General features: G+C 39.7%; 2 protein-coding genes across 4 annotated transcripts in view; one reads left to right on the top strand and one right to left on the bottom strand.

Annotated features, from left to right (window-relative positions):
- Window positions 1-8088, top strand: part of SON (SON DNA and RNA binding protein) — a 30321-nt gene extending 22233 nt beyond the window's left edge. Inside the window, exons 8-12 of one of the 3 annotated variants that reach the window (XM_043892800.1) lie at window positions 679-795; window positions 4898-5045; window positions 6191-6262; window positions 6365-6480; window positions 7015-8088. In XM_043892800.1, coding sequence (XP_043748735.1) covers window positions 679-795; window positions 4898-5045; window positions 6191-6262; window positions 6365-6480; window positions 7015-7173 — 612 coding nt within the window. In that variant the 3' untranslated portion in view covers window positions 7174-8088. Of the gene's footprint in view, window positions 1-678; window positions 796-4189; window positions 4270-4897; window positions 5046-6190; window positions 6263-6364; window positions 6481-6961 lie in introns of those variants that run through there. The other 2 variants (XM_043892801.1, XM_043892802.1) reach the window with 2 other exon arrangements.
- On the bottom strand, window positions 7952-18617 carry DONSON (DNA replication fork stabilization factor DONSON). The gene is made up of 10 exons (XM_043892825.1): window positions 17933-18617; window positions 17110-17190; window positions 15762-15965; window positions 14653-14831; window positions 13255-13433; window positions 12519-12600; window positions 12306-12410; window positions 11280-11478; window positions 9895-10107; window positions 7952-8969 (listed from the first exon to the last, which is right to left on the bottom strand). The coding sequence occupies exons 1-10, from the start codon at window positions 18239-18241 to the stop codon at window positions 8832-8834; spliced, it is 1689 nt and encodes a 562-aa protein (XP_043748760.1). The 5' UTR covers window positions 18242-18617; the 3' UTR covers window positions 7952-8831.
- Between the last annotated feature and the right edge of the window lie 103 nt (window positions 18618-18720).

Genomic DNA, 18720 nt, shown 5'->3' with positions numbered 1-18720 from the left:
ACCTAGACAGTCTGAATCCAGTCTGTGTTTTTAACAGTGGACAGCTGCTCCATACATTCTCTTTCTATGGTAAATATATGGGGACAGTAAGTACATGTTCAGACAAGTGGAAAATACCGCCTGACAGTTGGTTCCAAATGTTCAGTAAATATACTTTGAATGAACGACAACTAATTCTTTAACCATCACAGTGTTTGAGTGACCAGTCTCCTATATTATGTTTTAAGCATGTATCTTGAATTCATTTTTGATTTATAACACCTCAGAGAAAGTAATTAAAAACTGAGGCTATCAACGTGTATTATCCTGCGTTTATGAGACACGTAAGGAGGGTAAGGATCTATTACCATGTGAACAGTTTCTGTATGTTTTCATGCATCTCTGTGATATTTTGAAGAATAAGTATCACAGCCATGCTTTTCAGTTGTTAGATATATATTTTAAATTTTGTTGTTATTAATGGGATCCACTGAACTGTTACTGAACTGCTTTGGAATGTTTAAGAAAACAGTTTTTAAAAGATGTATGTGAATTCAGTATATGTATTTTTTAAAGTTAAATATTTAAGTCTGATATTTAGTCTTTGTGGGAACCAAATAAACCATTTCATTTAGAGAATTAATACCAGTGGCATTAACTAGAAAGGTAATTTTACTTAATTGACCATTTTTTCTTCAGATTGATGCCTGGGCTCAGCTGAACTCTATTCCCGGCCAGTTCACAGGAAGTACAGGAGTGCAGGTTTTGACACAAGAACAGTTGGCCAATACTGGTGCCCAAGCCTGGATTAAAAAGGTACACAACATATGCACATACAAAAGTGTCCGTGTACAAAGTTAAAATTTTTAAGAAAATGTTTTATTAAAAATGCACAAAGAAGCAAGTGAATTTAACTAAAGTTCATGAGTAAATTTGCTATGCGTATATACTCCAGGATGGACACTGAAGATGGATCGATCCCTGAGACAATGGCTAATGTATAAATACGGCTTAAGAGCCACTCAGTTTATATCCTGCTGCTCCTGGGTTTTGTGGGGGTGGTTTTTAAACTGTGTTTTGAATGCTAACAGTGTATCTCAGCGGCTGTTCAGAATATTCTACAGTTCCTGTTGGACAACTGATCTTACGATTTCAAAGCAGTGGTTCTCAGATTTTTTCTCATCATGGGATACTTTATTACAGGTTCATTTTTGGTGAATCACTGCCCCCAAGAACCTTCTGCCACTTGGTTTTCCATTCCTTTATTCCTTTGCCCTTCTTTCCCCTTTGCTTAGTGCCCGTCCCTCCTGTAAGCGCCCTTGGCCCCTAGTCCTCACTCCTATTGCAACCTCCAGCCCCAGGTCCATGTGGTTATCCGCTCTCGGTTACAGCAAGTGGTTGGGAGCCCCCGTCAGTGCTGCATGTGGTGGTCTTGCCAGGGGACTAGAAGGATGGAGGGGGGATGGCTGAAGTGTGGGGTGGGCGGTGCTGAAGGGTGGCGAAATTGGCTGGGATGTGGGTGGAGATGACTTATCTGTGGACCACCATTTAGGCCCTGGTGGCCTCTGGTGATCCACAGGTTCAGTTTGAGAACTACTGATTCCGTGAAAAAACAGGATATGTAAGACGTAAATGCAAGGGAGAGGACGGACGCCTCGTGCTGTGAAGATGTAGGTGCTCCTGGTTTCAGATTCCTGCAGTGAGACGAGTGAACTCCACCTACGGCTGCCTCATTGTTGGGGGAGTCTTAGGTGGTTACCAAGGGCTTTCTGAAGAAACGGGTTCTGGCGAAGGGATGTGGCTTGGTTGGATGGGTGATGGGAAACTTTGTTTCAGGAGTATTGGCAGCATAGCAGTGCTGAAACAGGGAGGCTGCCTGGTCTAACGGATTGGGAAGGTTTCTTAGTCGCGCTGTACTCCGACTCCTGTTGTGATCGTGGCAAGTAATGACTTGGAATTTCAGTTTCCAAGTGCCTTCTTAACTGCCTCGCGGGGTGCTGATCGATGTCATGTCATGGGTATTAGAAAACTGCTGAGTGCCAGTGAATGAGCTGATTTGTCTGAAAAATCAGATTTTTGGTTGCTTTGGACCTTTTAATCTCATAACATTTCTTTTTTCAATTTTGATAGCATTATCTCTGGTGATCTTATTAACAAATTAATATAAAGCATACCCTTACTTTGCCTGCCCCCCCCTTTTTGGAGCGGCAGAATAGTTTCACTGATATGTATGATACACTGTGGGTACATAGTCAGATTGGTTAAAAAATGATAGTAGCTTACTAGGGTTGGTGTTGGAAAAAAAAAGATGAAAATTAGCAAAATTAATTTTGGACTAATTACAGTATTTAAAATATGAAAGTGATCGATGTAGTGCTTGAAAAATGGCTTTCATCTCTTTGGGAATAATTATAAATGTACATAAATGTCTAACAATTTTAATTTAATACTATCTAATGGTGAAGCTGAATACTCCATATTTCAGAAAGTTACACTTGAAGCTTTTATGGGTGTTTAGGCACATAATAATTAAATAGTCATGTACACTACTAGGTAGAAACTTAAGAATGTGATTCCATTGCAAAGTGCTGGTCTTCATTTGTACATTGAAGTTCTCATAGATATATATTGCTGAAGACTTCTAAACATCACATAACTTTTTAAAATGATTAAATTGGCTTTGTCATAAACTTTCCTTTTTCTTTTTGATTGCTAGTCCTTGTAGACAGACAGTTGGCAGATTTTAAATGATTTACATCATTTAAAATGTAGCTGTAAATCATATTTGATAAGTTACCACAAAATAAAGATGTGTTCATTCATCACACCAAATTTTTGAATAATTACATAAAGTGATTTCAGGAAACTTCTGTTTGTGTGTTGCTGAAAAATACATGCTGCTAATATCAATTAAGGCAGGAATATTTTACTCAGAAAAATGAGCAAACACATGGACAAAGTCATTAGGCAACTATAATATTCATTTTTGTGGTCAAATATCACAAACTGCTTGTTTCATTTAGAAAACTTTTTCAAACATTCATTCATACGGTGTTCCTTGCCTTGCTGTAGGGCAACACCCTCTTAATGTTGAGGACTACAGGGAATGTCGGCATTCTCCATATTCTTTTAGTTTGCTGCAGTATACTCTTAGATGAAAAGGAATGAGTTTTATTAGTAGTAAGAAAAAATTCCAATGGTTATTGATTTGAAAGAACCTTTATTTTCTGAAATGATTTGGGCATGACCTGATGAATATTGTTTACTATTGTAGTCTTACTAGATTAATTAGCTTTTTGTTGAACTGTATATACACCCTGGTGTAAAGAAACATTTGAAGATAATAGCGAATGGAAACAAAATCGGAAACCTGCGTTATTTGGGGATTTGTGTTATACTCTGCACAGTTGCCCTTTTTTTTAGGAGTGTTTCCTGGAAAAGAGGGGCGGATGAACCTGAAAGTAAGTAAAAGTCATTGTAGGTGTGTAGAAACAAGGCAGTTGGTCCCCAAGCATCAGCTAACTTTTCTCTCTATACATCAACACTGCATGGCCTGCACCACGTCAGGAACTGAACCAGGGCTATGTTTGTACCTCCACAGCTGCCTCCTTCCATCAGAGCACCGTGTTGAGCTTAATGTCTGGTCACGTACCGTTGGCATGTCATACCATTGGCACGTTTCCTCTCCAGCTTATAATTAAATAGCTGGGGAGGGGGGGGAAGTACACAGTTTTACTACTGTGTAAAACCAAAATTAAAAATTTAGTAGTAACTTATCAGTAGAGGAAGTGATTATACTGTGTCCAGAGCTTCCAAAATATTTGACTCCCTCTGTTGATAAGTTAAATGACTTTTGCTTACATTTGCTAGAGAATGTAAATGTAAAATACTTAATAACAAGGGGAAACAAGACATGATTTGGAGATTATATTTTAAATGTTTAGAAAATGACCATAAAGATCAACAGTAGAATTCAGTCGTTTATTACATATACATGGATGCCCTTTAAAAAGAGGCATCACTTACTTCTTAATGGTGTGAAAACAATTGACTGTTGACCATGCTAATTATATAGTCTTGTGCATCCTATGACATTAAGTGGTTTGCTGCTTTGATGGAAATTATGGTTCAGTGGGTTGGATACAAGAGAGATGATTGTTCACAGAATAACCTGTGAACTTTCACCCCTCTGTATGGAAACTTGTTTCAGGGCCAAATCCTTGTAGCTGTCTTCTTGCCCCGGTCAGTGCCAGCCCTACTATTCACAACACTGCTGCTACCGAGGCCTAGGTATGTAAACATTTAAGGAGTTTTTTAAAAGTCTTTTAACATCAAGCTAGGTTTTAAAAGAATTCAAATTCAGTTTGGTTTAATTACAGGGTATTGTATGTGTTATCTTTTTGCTTCATAGGGATTTTCTAAGTAAAATATTTATACTTATGGTAGATTGGGGGGAAAAGCTTTGGATGATAACAGTATGCTGCTTCAGTGTTCAAACTATTTCTAAATGATTGCTGGGCTTTATTCATTAACTAGGTACACCTGGGACAATTAATATTATTGACTGTTTTAACATTGCCTTCTTTTTATTTTGCAAGCTAAGAAGAGATACCAGTGAACCTAAATAGTGGACGAAAACAGGAGTGTTCTATTTTTTTTTTTTTTTTTTTGGAGGGGGGCACAAGGGCCACTGTTTTAAAACTGCCATTTGACTTATTTGACTTTTAAAATACTGTTATGTTTATATGAAAATAATTAGAACATGCACACTACAGTATGTATATAAGTATAGAAGCATTTAATTGCTATAACAGATCTAGAAGTAAAGTAAGCTTTCTTTCTTTAAAAAGTTACACTGAGTTTGTAGTCAAATTCTAACTATAAAATGGGGATATTTTACCTTTCTTTCTTTGGATAGGATCAGTTCTTAAGAGCAGCCCCAGTAACTGGAGGGATGGGAGCCGTTTTGATGAGAAAAATGGGCTGGAAAGAAGGAGAAGGATTAGGAAAAAACAAAGAAGGAAATAAGGAACCTATCCTAGTTGATTTTAAGACAGATCGAAAAGGTAAGATTTTTTATTTTTTGTAGAATGTTTATTATACCTCCTTTAACATTTAGGGTTTCATTACTATTATAAATTCATAAGTTCTTCTGATGTCAGGGATCTGGAACTGGGGGCACTTCTTACAGTACATATACAGTTAGGAAAAAAATATTTAACCCATTTTGAAAGCTTTGTACACATAGTAGGTGGAGACACTAATTTGAGGGTAAAAGGCAGCCTTTGTTAATGTGTAATACATGATAGGCTTTTAATTAGATTTCATATTTAGAAAGTATGTTGTCATTTTGTTCTATATTGGAGTGAATTTATTATAATATTGTTACTCAAAAATAGACTAGAAATAATACAATCCTATAATATAGTACTAGTACAAACATTAATTTAGAAAGAGAAATTGAATGTCACTGACATTGTACTGCTTTTATACAGGCTGAATAGATTCTTTGTTAACGGAGGGTAGTTTATTGGTAGAAAGCATCTGTGGGTACACTGCATAATTCTAGGGAATAGTCCTTTGGAATTGTGCGGCATGGCCTAGTTTTGGGAAAGCATAGTGGCAGAATTTGTGAAGAATTCTCCCTAGGCTAAATGGAAAGCATAGATTTTAGATAGTAATATAGCTTTTGGAAAGGGAGGCCGAGGCTGGCGTCTCTTCAGTACATCTCACATTTGAAGTCAGAAAGGACTTGTTTGCTGGAAAAAGAAATGGAGAGAGCCTTTTCAACTTTTCCCACTTTGTTTTGGCCTAAAGTCCTTGAATTTGGGGGAGCATACTTAAACTGAGCATCATTTTTTAAGGGATGAGAAACCTTTAGAAATCACTTGCAAATAGCCACTATTTTTTTTTGCCACTAGTTTTTAAACAGATCTAGAGCAGTTAATTATGGCAATTTATATATGTATTCACATATTGTTTTTCTGAACATTTTATACAGTTTCCAATAAGATAAATGAAGTTTGGATATATGTATAGAAATGTCAAAACAGATTTGTATAGAAATGAAGAGTAGTGAGTGTCTGGTTGAATATTCTGTTTGAGGGCATGGATTGAGGTTAAGGTTCCTACAGAGGGAGTAGTTGTTTTGCCATATTATAATTTTAAATGTTTTGAAATTTATTCATTGATTGTTGATCTTTTTTTTAAGGTCTTGTTGCAGTAGGGGAAAGAGCACAAAAGAGGTCCGGAAATTTCTCTGCTGCAATGAAAGATCTATCAGGTGAGAGTATGATTTTGAATTTCCTCTTGTCCCACCCTCCCCCTTGAATTCATAATTTGTTGCCACAGATGTAAGATAATTGTTTATTTTTTTTCTCTGCAGGCAAACATCCTGTGTCTGCCTTGATGGAAATCTGTAATAAGAGAAGGTGGCAACCACCTGAATTTCTCTTGGTCCATGATAGTGGCCCTGATCATCGCAAACATTTTCTCTTTAGGGTAAATATGAATTTTTGCATTAATTGTATACATTGGTTAATTTGATAGCTTAATGTTAGAGGGTGAGGGATCAGCATTCTGTGATCACAGGGTTAATGTTTGTGGGCTGGGAGTGTGAATATGTGTGGGTAGAGTGGTAGAAGTTTTAAACATTTAAGTATGCTTCCCTAGTTTTTCAATATTGGAGGGAAAGATGTGGGCACAATCTGGTTAACAATTTGTTGACCTTTTCTAGTGGAACATGGGGAATTAAGTGGTTTTTAATCAGGTTTTTTCTTTCCCTTCAATGTGGAGACCTGCTTTTAAATTTGCAGTCCCTTTTCCCAAATGATTTGCTTCTTTTGGGTTGAGATTAATTAGACTCACATAGTATGGGTTTTGTATCTTTGTAAGTTATTTTTCTAGCATTTAGTGAAAAAAATACAAAGCTAATAGATAATAAAGTTTGATGCTGTTCTTATTGTATGTTTTTCTTGAATAGGTATTGAGAAATGGAAGCCCTTACCAGCCCAATTGTATGTTTTTCTTGAATAGGTATTGATAAATGGAAGCGCTTACCAGCCCAGCTTTGCCAGCCCTAATAAGAAGCATGCTAAAGCCACAGCAGCTACTGTGGTTCTTCAAGCAATGGGCCTTGTACCAAAGGACCTCATGGCTAATGCCACTTGCTTCAGGAGTGCCTCACGTAGATAGATTGAGGTTTTATATTAATCATTTCAGATAATTTTACTCTGCATCAAAATGTATTTCCTCTTTAATGTTGTAAATATTTGGCAATTTAAGACATTGTGTAAAAAAGCAATCTGTACAAACATCTCCAGGCTTTGATTTTTGTACCATGGAAATTGTATTTAACCATACAGGGTTTTGGTATGTTTATATTGTTTACCTTAGTGATGTATTTGTTTAAGTGGCTAACATCCAAACGACTGTTTGAAGGCATCCGTAATCTTCAGTGTGGAATGTTAAAAATAACGCTTTTATACTGTATTTTGTACTATGATGTAACTCCCCTTCCTTATGGCTAGGCTGCTGTAACACTTGCCTGTAATCAGTGAAGGGCTGTGCACCTTGTACTAGTTCACAATGGGTTCTGCTGGACAGATACTGGGCCAGTGTTATTGCGTTAATCAAGCAAGATCTGTTCCGCAGGGCTAATGCCACCACCTCCCCTTTCAAATTTTGTAGAGGTTATGAAAAAGACAGTGGTTGTTGTGTGACGATGAGCACTGAGTCCTGCGTTTCTGTCAGAGCCACTTGGGCCGTGATGAGAAGGGAGTAAAAATGAAGTCTGACTAGAATTTTACCGCAGAGGCCAAGTACATTTAGTATGGCATTGAGTTGTGATATAGTTTTACTTTGATGTGCATTTTGAATTTCAGCTACACCTAGATAGACGTAAAATGATAATTAAAATGCTGTAACCAACTTATCTAATAAAATCGGCACCCAGCCACTATTTTGTTGACTATGAGAAAGTTTAAGTTTATGTTAATTTTTAGGGTCTGATAGAATATTTCATGTGTATTACAGTGGTATTCATATGCTATGTCTCTAAACTTTATTTTCAAAAGCTTAAGGCCCAAATATAAACTTCTCTGGAATAAATGTGGTGTTTTATTTTCTGGATTACAAAGTGAACACATAATTCTTCTCTAATGTTACTTCTTTACCCAATGCTTTTGATTTCTAAGCACTTTTATTTAAGAAAATTTGAATTATATATGTATATATATACACGCAGACACACAAATAACCTACAAGAACATATTAAATACTGCTTTGTCATGACAGCTGAGCAAACTTTACAACCCTTGACCCTATTCTATACGAATACAAAATACCTTAATCGGAATGAACATGCATTAAAACAAGTATTTGAGAACAGAGGAATCATAAACAGGCAGGAAAACAACTAAGGTGGAAGCACCATCAGTCAGCTCAGATAAGCTGACTGTCTCGTAAGTCAAGTGTTAGTTTTGCCCCGATGCTGTTACAATGTCTCAAGATAATTGATACTAAGCCTCAATTTCCATTTGCAATGAAACACTCATTTTTCTACCCAGGTTATAATTAGGTTAATGGATCTAGAATTTTCATTCAAGTTTTAAATAAGTTTTATCTTCATATCTGAATAGTGAATCAAAAGAGTAAAAACAAAATGATTTTAAAACCTTCATCCTATTTTTATGCTTAGTGCATGTAATAAAAAGTTACTGTGAAAGGTAAACATTTGTAAACATTTGGATAACTTCCAAAGTGAACTTTAAAGCCAAAGGTATAAGAATCTTGAATTTCCTTGCTAGAAGGCTTTTTTTCCTCACAGATTCCTTTTAGGCTTACTTTGGTGTTCAGGATCTCCAATTATAAATGTAGTCACTCATTTCCACATGCCGTAAGGACAATTTCCCCAGTATCGGTGTTTGACAAAGGTGGTCCAGAGTTTTAGGGTGCAATCCACAGTTGGCAAGCTCCTCGTGAACAGCCTCCTGTGAAAATTTGTAAGGAACTCAGTAAAAAGCATGAGTATGAACAGATGAGTTTTAAAAATTACCATGGGATCTCTGACAGATGCCTCATTCATGATTATAAAGGCCAATTTATCATGATCAATAGAAGCTAACCCTGAGAATTTCTACATAATGACAGCATCCCAAAATACTAGTTTTGGTTATTTTTATAAGTGGCAAACTGATAAGAAATTTAAAATGTCTTATAAATAAAAACATGTTCAAAATTAAAGGCAAATATACTTCAGTTTTTAAAATGTGTGGGATACATATCTAGAAACTTCTGTATCTCCTGAAACTTACCAAGTAGCTCTTCCCCCCTGCATCTAAGAAAAACTTAAAACATGGAAAAAAGGCATGGGGGTTAAGTAACACCCATAATTATTAATCTTCCAATAATAATTTATAAAAGGAATCAGGTACTGTTAAGTTCTGCATCCGAAAGGACAATGAAAATAACGTGCCTTTTGTTAGGGAAGTTCTTTAGTAAATGTTTCCCACTACAGCGTGAATTCATAGAATTTATCTCCTCAAAAAAACTAAGTCATTTTTCCCTTCCTCTTGCTAATTAATACTTAGTACAGTTTAATAACTTAGAACACCAGTTTGGCTCATCACAAATGACTGATTTCCTCCATCCATGTAGCCCTCAAGTTTGAGGGCTTCTCTGATAGCTCAGTTGGTAAAGAATCTGCCTACAATGCAGGAGACCTGGGTTCAATCCCTGGGTTGGGAAGATCCCCTGGAGAAGGCAAAGGCTACCCACTCCAGTATTCCGGCCTGGAGAATTCCATGGACTGTGTAGTCCCTGGGATCGCAAAGAGTCAGACACAACTGAGCACCTTTCACTTTTATGTAGTTTGAGAGGACTACAACTAAATTTCTTTACCAGCTGTCTACTTACCTTATCTAGTACTTCATCCTTTGGTGGGCAGATGTTAAATACAGCAGTTGGCTCGTGTGTGTACAGTCCTGCAGAAAATGACCCATTCTGTGAAGACTGGAGTAGCATCATCACATAGTGTAGAGAATGAGGCATAATGGGGCCTGTAATCTCCAAGCTAAACTGATCTCTGTATCCAGAAAGAGCTTGTGTCTTCACATTGACACTTCGAGCCTTCAAGAAAATTTTAAAGAAAGTTATGGTACCATCTCTCAAGCTTTTGTCCCCAGTTAAAAATGTGATCAATAACTTCTCATTTGGGCATCCCTGTCTTTAACAGTTAGGGGACAAAAGTAGTTTATAAGGTCCACCACAAGAAAGTTTCGTGAGTAAACCTGTTCAGAAATTCTCAGCTTCCAGCATCCTTTCCTCCAAATTATGAGACTGTCAATGGAAGTACTAGTTCTAGGGAAAATAACTTCTAGTAATGGTATCCTTTGTGATTTATTAACACACAGTCAATGCATAATATTAGGAAAATAAAAATTAAGATTCTGTTGCTGTTGTTCACCATGTAATTCACATCAAAACTGCATGTGTATTTCTTCAACAATATGGAAAGAGTTTCTTTTCACTTATAACCGTGATCCAGTTTTTGAGACCTCCTATAATTAGAACATGGGGCTCCCCCTGTGGCTCAGTGATAAAGAAGCCACCTGCCAAGGCAGGAGATGTGGGTTTGATCCCTAGGTCGGAAGATCCTGTGGAGAAGGAAATGGCAACCAACTCACAGTATACTTGCCTGGAAAACCCCTGGACAGAGGAGCCTGGTGAGGCTGTGGTCCATGGGGTCAGAGCGCTGGGCACACTCAGTGACTAAACAACAATGATTTAACGGAGCACTCTTGGTTGGTGCTGTTCTTTCAGTGCTTCAGAAAGATGAAATGAAATTAAGCAACTTTTCCTATGGCAATAATTCAAATACATTTCAAATAATTAATATATAGTTCATATAATTCCTTTGAGACAACTTTATATCAAGGAATTTTTTTACTCGCAGGAAACAAAATGTGCACCATGTAAAAAAGTTGTGATTTAGTCACTCAGTTGTGTCTGACTACGACCCCATGGACTGTAGCCCTCCAGGCTCCTCTGTCCATGGGATTCTTCAGGCAAGAATACTGGAGTGGGCTGCCATTTCCTCCTCCTGACCCCGGGATTGAAACCCGTGTCTCCTGCATTGCAGGCAGATTCGTTACCACTGAGCTACCAGGAAAGCCCCTGTAAAGAAGTTGAGCTATTAAAAAAAATATTAAAAAAAAACCAAGAATTTATCCTATCAAAAAAGGGGGAAATACATCTTTAGAAGTTAGGTGATGACAATTAGTACAGAATTTCTTTATTACCTTAAGCATTTGCATTGTGGCACCTCGGAAGGCTACTGGGGATAAGAGGGTTGGTGGAAGTCCTGCCTGTGGACCTGAGGTAGCAATTAAACTCTTGCAGTTGATCAAAAAATTTAGCAGTGTAAAGGTATTCATTCCCTTCACAAACACAACAGACTCTGGTCTGTGATCCATTTGTACTTCATGTATCTCTTTACGCCTGAACATGACAATCAAGGAAATTACAAATGCAAATCCCATACCAACAGTAACAGCAGTTATCTTAATCTTGACTCACCAGTAACCCTTTTCCCTACTCCAAATGAAATGCTCTTGCTAATTCTCTTCACTGCAATCATGAAAGTGAAGTGACAGTGTTAGTCGCTCAGTCAGGTCCAACTCTTTGCGACCCCAAGGACTGTAGCCTGCCAGCTACGCTGTTCATAGGATTCATCAGGCGTGAGTATTGAAGTGGGTTGTCATTTCCTTCTCTAGGGGAATCTTCTCGACCCAGGGATTGCACCCAAGTCTCCTGACTGCAGGCAGAATCTTTACCAACTGAGCAGCCAGGGAAGCCCTTGCAATTTTAAGGCATCCTAATAAAATCATTTCTTTATGACCATCTGAATTTGCTAGAAATTGATTCCTGAGAAAAATGAATTTCTTCTCTAGTCAAAAATCCACTCCATTCCCCTCCCCAAATTTAACCAAAAGGGAATTTTTAATTAAAAAACTTTTTCTTGTTTTACTGTTCTTAGGGGTTTGCTTTTTAATGTCATGTGGGAAGTAAGTTTGAGTATGATCTTAAGGATACTTTCAGATAATAGTAAAAGGAAACTTCCAGTCAATATTACATTGCTCAAGAGAATTCTCTAGTGGTCCAGTGGTTAGGACTCTGACCTTCCCTTGAAGGGGCCATAGGTTCGATCCCTAGTCAGGGAACTAAGATCCTACATCCTCATAAAAAAAAACCCAAAAAACAATTACATTGCTCACTAACTGAATTCAGTGAAAATCATTTTGAGTTAACAGTAACTGAAAGGATATAGCTTGATAGAAAGTACGTCTGGTTTTTTAATTTTATCTTGCACACCCATCTCTTCCAGCCAGGAAAAACTTTCTTCTTCATCCTCATCACTGACGGCTTGCTCCCTAGGACATTGCTACGGTTAGTTAGGGTTCACATTTCATAAAGCTGTTTCCTCTACATTGAATCCTTAAGTCACACGGATGATGTAAAAGGTTATCTTAATCACATACTCCCCGTGTCGCAAGCCTGTTCCAGACACTTTCCTCTTCTCATGGCCATTTTCTTTTATTAAAGGCAGAGAAAACTCAATACCTACGTGAGAAAAGAAAAATGTAACTGTGTTTTATTTAATATACTCTGAAAGAATTAACAGTCTTGTTGACTTGTAGAGAGTATTTGAAAATGAGTTTCTACACTTGATCATTAAAGCAGTGTTTTCCATGCTTTCTTGACAGCAGCTCACAATACCTACATATCTCCTGAAACAAATGGTTCAGGACAATACGTATTCTCACTACACTTGGTCATCTTTCATTGAGTATATATTACTCTATTTCATTTTTTTTAAAAAGTGCTGAATAAGCCCACTAAACAGACTTCACGATCTACTAATGTGTTGACAAAGTTTAAAAATCAAGTTATTAAAAAAAAAATCAAGTTATTAGAAGAATGTAGATAATTTGTACTATAAAAGAAATTCTACAGGAGTATATTAAGATTGGGACTTTCCAGCTTGACATATGTTTAGAGACTAGAGAAGGGACTGTAACTTAAAGCTATGTACATTGGATAACTTAATTAAATGCTAAGAAAAAAAATTTAAAAAGTGAAGAAATGAAGTAATTCTTAAAGTAACAAGATAAAAGTGGTAAAAGATAATTCAACTGTTAGAAGACAGTTCAAATTTTAACTTTTAAGGTGTCTACTATACAGTTTGGTATTCTCACTTTAAAGGTATAGTTTTACCTTCGTTTTTCATAGCTTCTCTTATACCTCTAGTTGTAGGAGATATGAGAGCCGTGATTACATCATCTCCTGCTAATCCTGCTGCACGGAACAGGATAGTAAATTGATAGGTACAAACGTAGAAATAGGGGCAAAGTTTTGTCTTCAGCAGGTTATATAGAGAAGTAAAGCTCACAGACCTATGAAAAAAAATATTTTTCTTTAGGCATTATTAAAATGTCAACTCACTGTTGAAAATTTTTACATCACTTGATCCTTACCTGATTTTAAACACAATTATTACAGGTAATGGTCTGAATTTTTCTCATGACAGAACTTGGCTTTTTAAAGGACTGAAATTGGTCACGGGACTCACTGATGAATTTTAAATACTTTAACAAATAGCGTTTAACATTTAAATGCTTGCCATTTTTTCTTTATAGACAAAGCAGTTGATATCAGGTTATTGATATCAAGTTGATGACTTTTAATAAGCAGCTTCTACTGATGAGAAGGGAGACAGCCATTAACAATAAGTAATATTAAAGAATTATGTCTCTATATAGTCATCAAACACTTATATACATTCCATAACTACATAAAGAGAATAAGCTGGGAATCCCGTCAGCCTAGTGGTTAGTACTCCTGGCTTCCACTGCAGGGTGCATGCATTCTAACCCTGGTTGGGGAACTAAGATCCTACAAGCTTTGCAATGCAGCCAGAAGGGGGGAAAAAAGGAGTGAATAAGAGCTAAAGAAGTAAACAATTTGAGAAAAAAAACTCTTGGTGGGGAGTGACCTGCACTACGCAAAATGCAGGATCTCAGTTCCCTGACCAGGACTAAACTCAGGCTACGAGCCCTAACCAGTGGACTGCCAAGGAATTCCCCAAAGGTAAACAATTTAAATCAGTTTAAATTGGTAGTCATGGCTGTTGTTTTTCAGTCACTAAGTCACATCCGACTCTTTGTGACCCCATGGACTATGCATGCCAGGTTGCCCTGTCCTTCACTATCTTTAGGAGTTTACTCAAATTCACATCCATAGAGTCAGTGATGCTATCTAACCAATTCATCCTCTGCTGCTCCCTTCTTATGCCTTCAACCTTTCCCAGCATCAGGGTCTTTGCCAATGAGCCGGCTCTTAGCATCAGGTGGCCCAAGTATTGGAGCTTCAGCATCAGTCTTTCCCATGAATATTCAGGGTTTATTTCCTTTAGGATTGACTGGTTTGATCTCCGTAATGTTCAATGGACTCTCAAGAGTCTTCTCCAGCAGTTAATCATTAACATTTTAATAAAATAATTCAGAAGGACAGAGAAATCCATCTACTAATGCCCAATCACACATCATAAATAAGGAAGGAATACTGCTAAAATGAAAATTCACTATGGGGTTCACAAATTTTTATTCATCTTACCAGTCACTCATTAACACGTGTTGCAGGGTTTCATCGTTTAACCATGGAGCTGTCTTTCCAGCCATTTTTCTGTCAGCTCCGATTCGAGGGAACAATGGCAGCCAAGACAAGGCAGGGTGGAGCCAGTAGATGAGGCTCTGCTGGAAAGCACAGCGGAGCTCAGCGGAGAGTTTGGGATCCTAAAATCCAAAGATGATATCGGACAGTTTTTGCCCCATTAGAAACACAGAATTTAATTAAAAGGACACTGAATATACCAAACATTTATTCTTCTGTAAGAATGTGTTAATAACAGTTACAGAGGCTAAAGTGTAGTTTATTATTGTTTGGGAAAACCTTCCTTGCCAGCAATTACAGTCTGTTAACCCACAAATCAGAAAGGACACCTGGACATAGAAACATTTGCCTGTCTCTACCATCCTTGAGAACAATGATGATCATTTTTTACCACTAGGGCAGCGGTGCCTGTGTGCAGGTAACACTGTATTCAACTCCTTTGCCTCAAAACTCTTTCAAAAGTAGCCAGTAAAAACCGATAGTCCCAATCACAAATCACCAGGATCTATTGATTAAAAAAGAGGTAACCAAGGTAATCTCTTTTAACCTAGTTTGAGTTGAGCTGCTTGAAAGTAATGGTAATTACATTTGTAAAAACCTTTCTAGAACTCATTAACTCTACTAAATTTACAACACACTGTCGCCCAAGCGGGTAAGAGTTAGCGCATTTAAAAAACGCAGTATACAGTATATGAGGAAACCAGTAAAATCTCTTTGCAATCCTACTCCTCAATTGCTTTTCATTTTGTTCTATTTTTTTTTTTTTTTTTTTTCGCAAAAGGCCTTATAAAGAATAGTTTAGTTCAAACAATTCTTGCCTGCAACAATGAGTAAGTCTCAGGACAGGTCTATAAATTTAACAGTTACTCAGTATGATTTTAAGAAGTTTATGAACGTGGCATTTGGAAAATAAAAAAATTCCCCATGTCTCTGTGTCTTTAAATGTCCAAAGAAAAACTTAATGGAAGGAAATATCCCTGACAGTTTGCAGAGAACTACTTTTTAGACTTCATTTGTTACTTTAAAGCATAGCTATTTTCTCACAGGATTACCTGTATACTTTGAGGCAAAGTAACTTCTGTTGCCCTGCAATGCTGGATGATACCTTGAGCCTCTTCCTGGGCTTTCAGATGATCTGCCCAGGTAAAGGGTTGAGAAGAGGTGAAAAGGAGTCGTGTTTTAATGCTCCAGTCCACAGGTAACTCAGTACTTTCTGAGGGTGGAATATCAGATTCGGAGAATGATACATGAGGAGTCTTTTAGAAAACAAAGAACACAAAAATTAGTAGAGTACCAAGGAAAGAACCCTTCAATCTACAAGAGTCATCCACTAAACATGCTTATGATTACTGAAATCTCAAAATGTTATGAACTGTACAATAGATAACACTGAAAATTAATTACACACTGTGAAAATGTCCAGAAAGAGCTACACTAAACCATTAACAGTGATGTTATCTCTGGGAAGTGGGAATTTGTTGTTGTTGGGGGTGGTGGTAGTGTTGGAAAGGCAGTGTTCACTTTTATTATAGTTCTACATAGTTTAGTCACAAGAGAAACACTATTTTCATGATCATAATTTTAAAAAATCTGCTATTGATACTGCTGTCAAAGCATAAATCTTCCAAGCATTTTTTCAAAAGCACTTTTTAGCTTCCAAAACTCTGGAAGCAGGGCTAAGCTGCTCCTTTGCAGGTAACCTGGCCTCTAAATCAGCCTCTAAGGCTGATTTTTTTTTTAAAATTAATTAATTAATTAATTTATTTTTTCAGTGGGTTAAGGCTGATTTAAGAAGCATTTGCTGACCTCAAAAATTCCTCCCAAACTGTCTGCTGTCAAGTCACTATTCTCTATATTACAATGATTTTTTTAAGTGATGTTATTAAAAAATAATAGGAACGGGGGAACTATTTCCAAGGGATCTGAAGGCAATTTACTTGCAAGGAAGGAAGACTGGGTCTTGGGGGAACTCTTCTAGCCTGCTTCCCTCTGGACAAACATCACCAAGGAAGTAGCTGAGGAATGGGGTCAAGAGGAGCCTGTGGTGTTGAGGGGGTAGGACAGAGGTTCAGTGATATGCCACCACCTGTGGGACTAATCTGGGGATTTGGTTTGAAGATTCAGGGTAGGATAAGACTGGAGGCACTAGTTCTGAGTGATGCGTTGGACTTGTCACTACCTATGAAAGAATGAAAAAGAAACCTCACCTCTACATCTGCTTTAGCACTGGTACCATGATAAACTGTTACTACTACATACTACATCCTTTACCAAGGCTGATGCCAGATGTCCTTTCAAGTCTAGTAGAAATGATCACACAAGGCTCTCTGGTAAACGATTTCTCAAGTAAAACGCTTCTCGGCAGTCTGAATTTATAAAAACATACATTCTAAGCATTACCTGGTGTAATTCTGTAATGGGTGTTCTTTCAGGAACCTTCTCTTCCCAGAGCAAATCATTTTCTTGATTAGAATCTAAAAACTAAGGTGAAAAAAAATGGTCCTTTTAAATTCTAAATGGTGCTAGAGTTCGCTTTAAACCTGCAGAGCTTCACCTGGCATACAAGTTTCTCAATCAGCCCAGGAGCCCAAATGAGTGTGACAGAGCGTGTCACTTCAGCTTTGTGTCTGAACTTTAACCCTCACAACCCACGGGGAAGAAGGCAGGTGGTCTGCACAACTGGTAACTCAATAATCAATAATCTCCACTCAAAAGATCCAAAAGGTTTTGGAGTAAGACAAATCATTTATGGGGTAAATTCTGACCCCCTGATGAATCCTTACCAATCCTCCAAACCCAGAATAATGTGGAGGACTGGAGAAGGGAGGCACTGAATGCCGCAGGGAAGAGGGTCCTGTATTCTTCCCCAAACGGGGGCCTTCCCTGGTGGCTCCAGGACGACTCGGAGCCACGTGCCCACTGACCTCTCATCCTTCTCCACGGCGACCGCCCAGGCTCCGCAGGCCGGGCACCGGACGGGAGCGCGGGAGATGCAGGGTCCGCTCCTCGGGACCGACTGGTCCCGCATGCCCCACGGCCGCTCGCGGAGCGCACTTCACGCCGCCCCCCCACCCCCGGGCACCCCGAGGCCGCGGGCGACTTCAACTCCGCGCCCATTTCCCTCCCGCGACGCGAGAGCCCGCCAGTCCCACTTCACGGCCGAATCGACCCCCGGACTGTTACGAGCCCCCCCGCCTCGGCTCCCAGGCGCGAGGACACTCACCGGGCCCGGCGCCTCCTGCTGGCCGCGGGGCGGGCCCTCGAGAGGTTCAGCGGCGGCCCGCGGCCGGTTGTCCAGGCGGGCGAAGGGGTTCCTTCGGGCCCCGGCCGGGCCGCCGCCGCCGCCTCTGCCCGCCGCCGGGAACGGGCGGAGGGGCAGCCCGGCCGCGCGGGCGGCACGGCGGGTCGCCGGCTCGGGTCGCTCCGCGGGCGCCGAGGCGGTGCCGAGGCTCCGACCCCTTTTCCGTCGGAGCCGCAGTGTCTCGGGCGGCCTTTTGAAACTGGGCGAGTAGCCGGGCACCGACAGAGCCATGACGCACGGCGGAGTCTGAGGGGGCTGACCCGGCAGGCGCTTCCCGCGCGCCCGGGCTCCGCCTCCGCCGTGACCCCGCCCCCGAGCCGCTCACGGCGCGTGCGCGACGAGGCGCTCGCGCGGGCCCGCCCCTGCCATGTTCCTCCCGCGGCGGGAAACACGCTCCTGTCGTGTGTGTCCCAGGACGTTCCCCGGGCGCGCCAGCCTGAGCTCCCGGGGCTAGGTGGCTGGGAAGCACGCCGGGAGAGCCGAGTGCTATTTAAATCCTCAGCGAGGCGCCAGGAAGAAAAGAAGCGTCACACTTGAGCTGCCGCTTCGGTAAGCTTCCGGAGCTCAGCGGCGACGTCCAGGGCTGCGGAGAGGGGCCTGGGCCTCTCCTCCCGACCCCCCCAAAACGGCACGCCGCCTCCCGCCCGCGGCCCCAGCCGGCATCGCCGCTGCAGCCTTCCACGCAAACACTGCAGCGGTCACGGGCGCGT

This window comes from Cervus elaphus, chromosome 31 (assembly GCF_910594005.1).
Source record: "Cervus elaphus chromosome 31, mCerEla1.1, whole genome shotgun sequence".
Taxonomy (NCBI): Eukaryota; Metazoa; Chordata; class Mammalia; order Artiodactyla; family Cervidae; genus Cervus; species Cervus elaphus.
This window is presented reverse-complemented; position numbering and strand designations above follow the sequence as displayed.

Excerpts from the sequence above, each read along its gene's own strand:
- DONSON (XM_043892825.1), bottom strand. The coding sequence starts at position 18,241 with ATGGCTCTGTCGGTGCCCGGCTACTCGCCCAGTTTCAAAAGGCCGCCC. Across the intron at positions 17,191-17,932 it reads AGCAGGAGGCGCCGGGCCCG|TTTTTAGATTCTAATCAAGA; the intron begins GTGAGTGTCCTC and ends TTTTCACCTTAG. Across the intron at positions 12,411-12,518 it reads ACAGGCTTGCGACACGGGGA|GGAGCAAGCCGTCAGTGATG; the intron begins GTATGTGATTAA and ends GCAATGTCCTAG.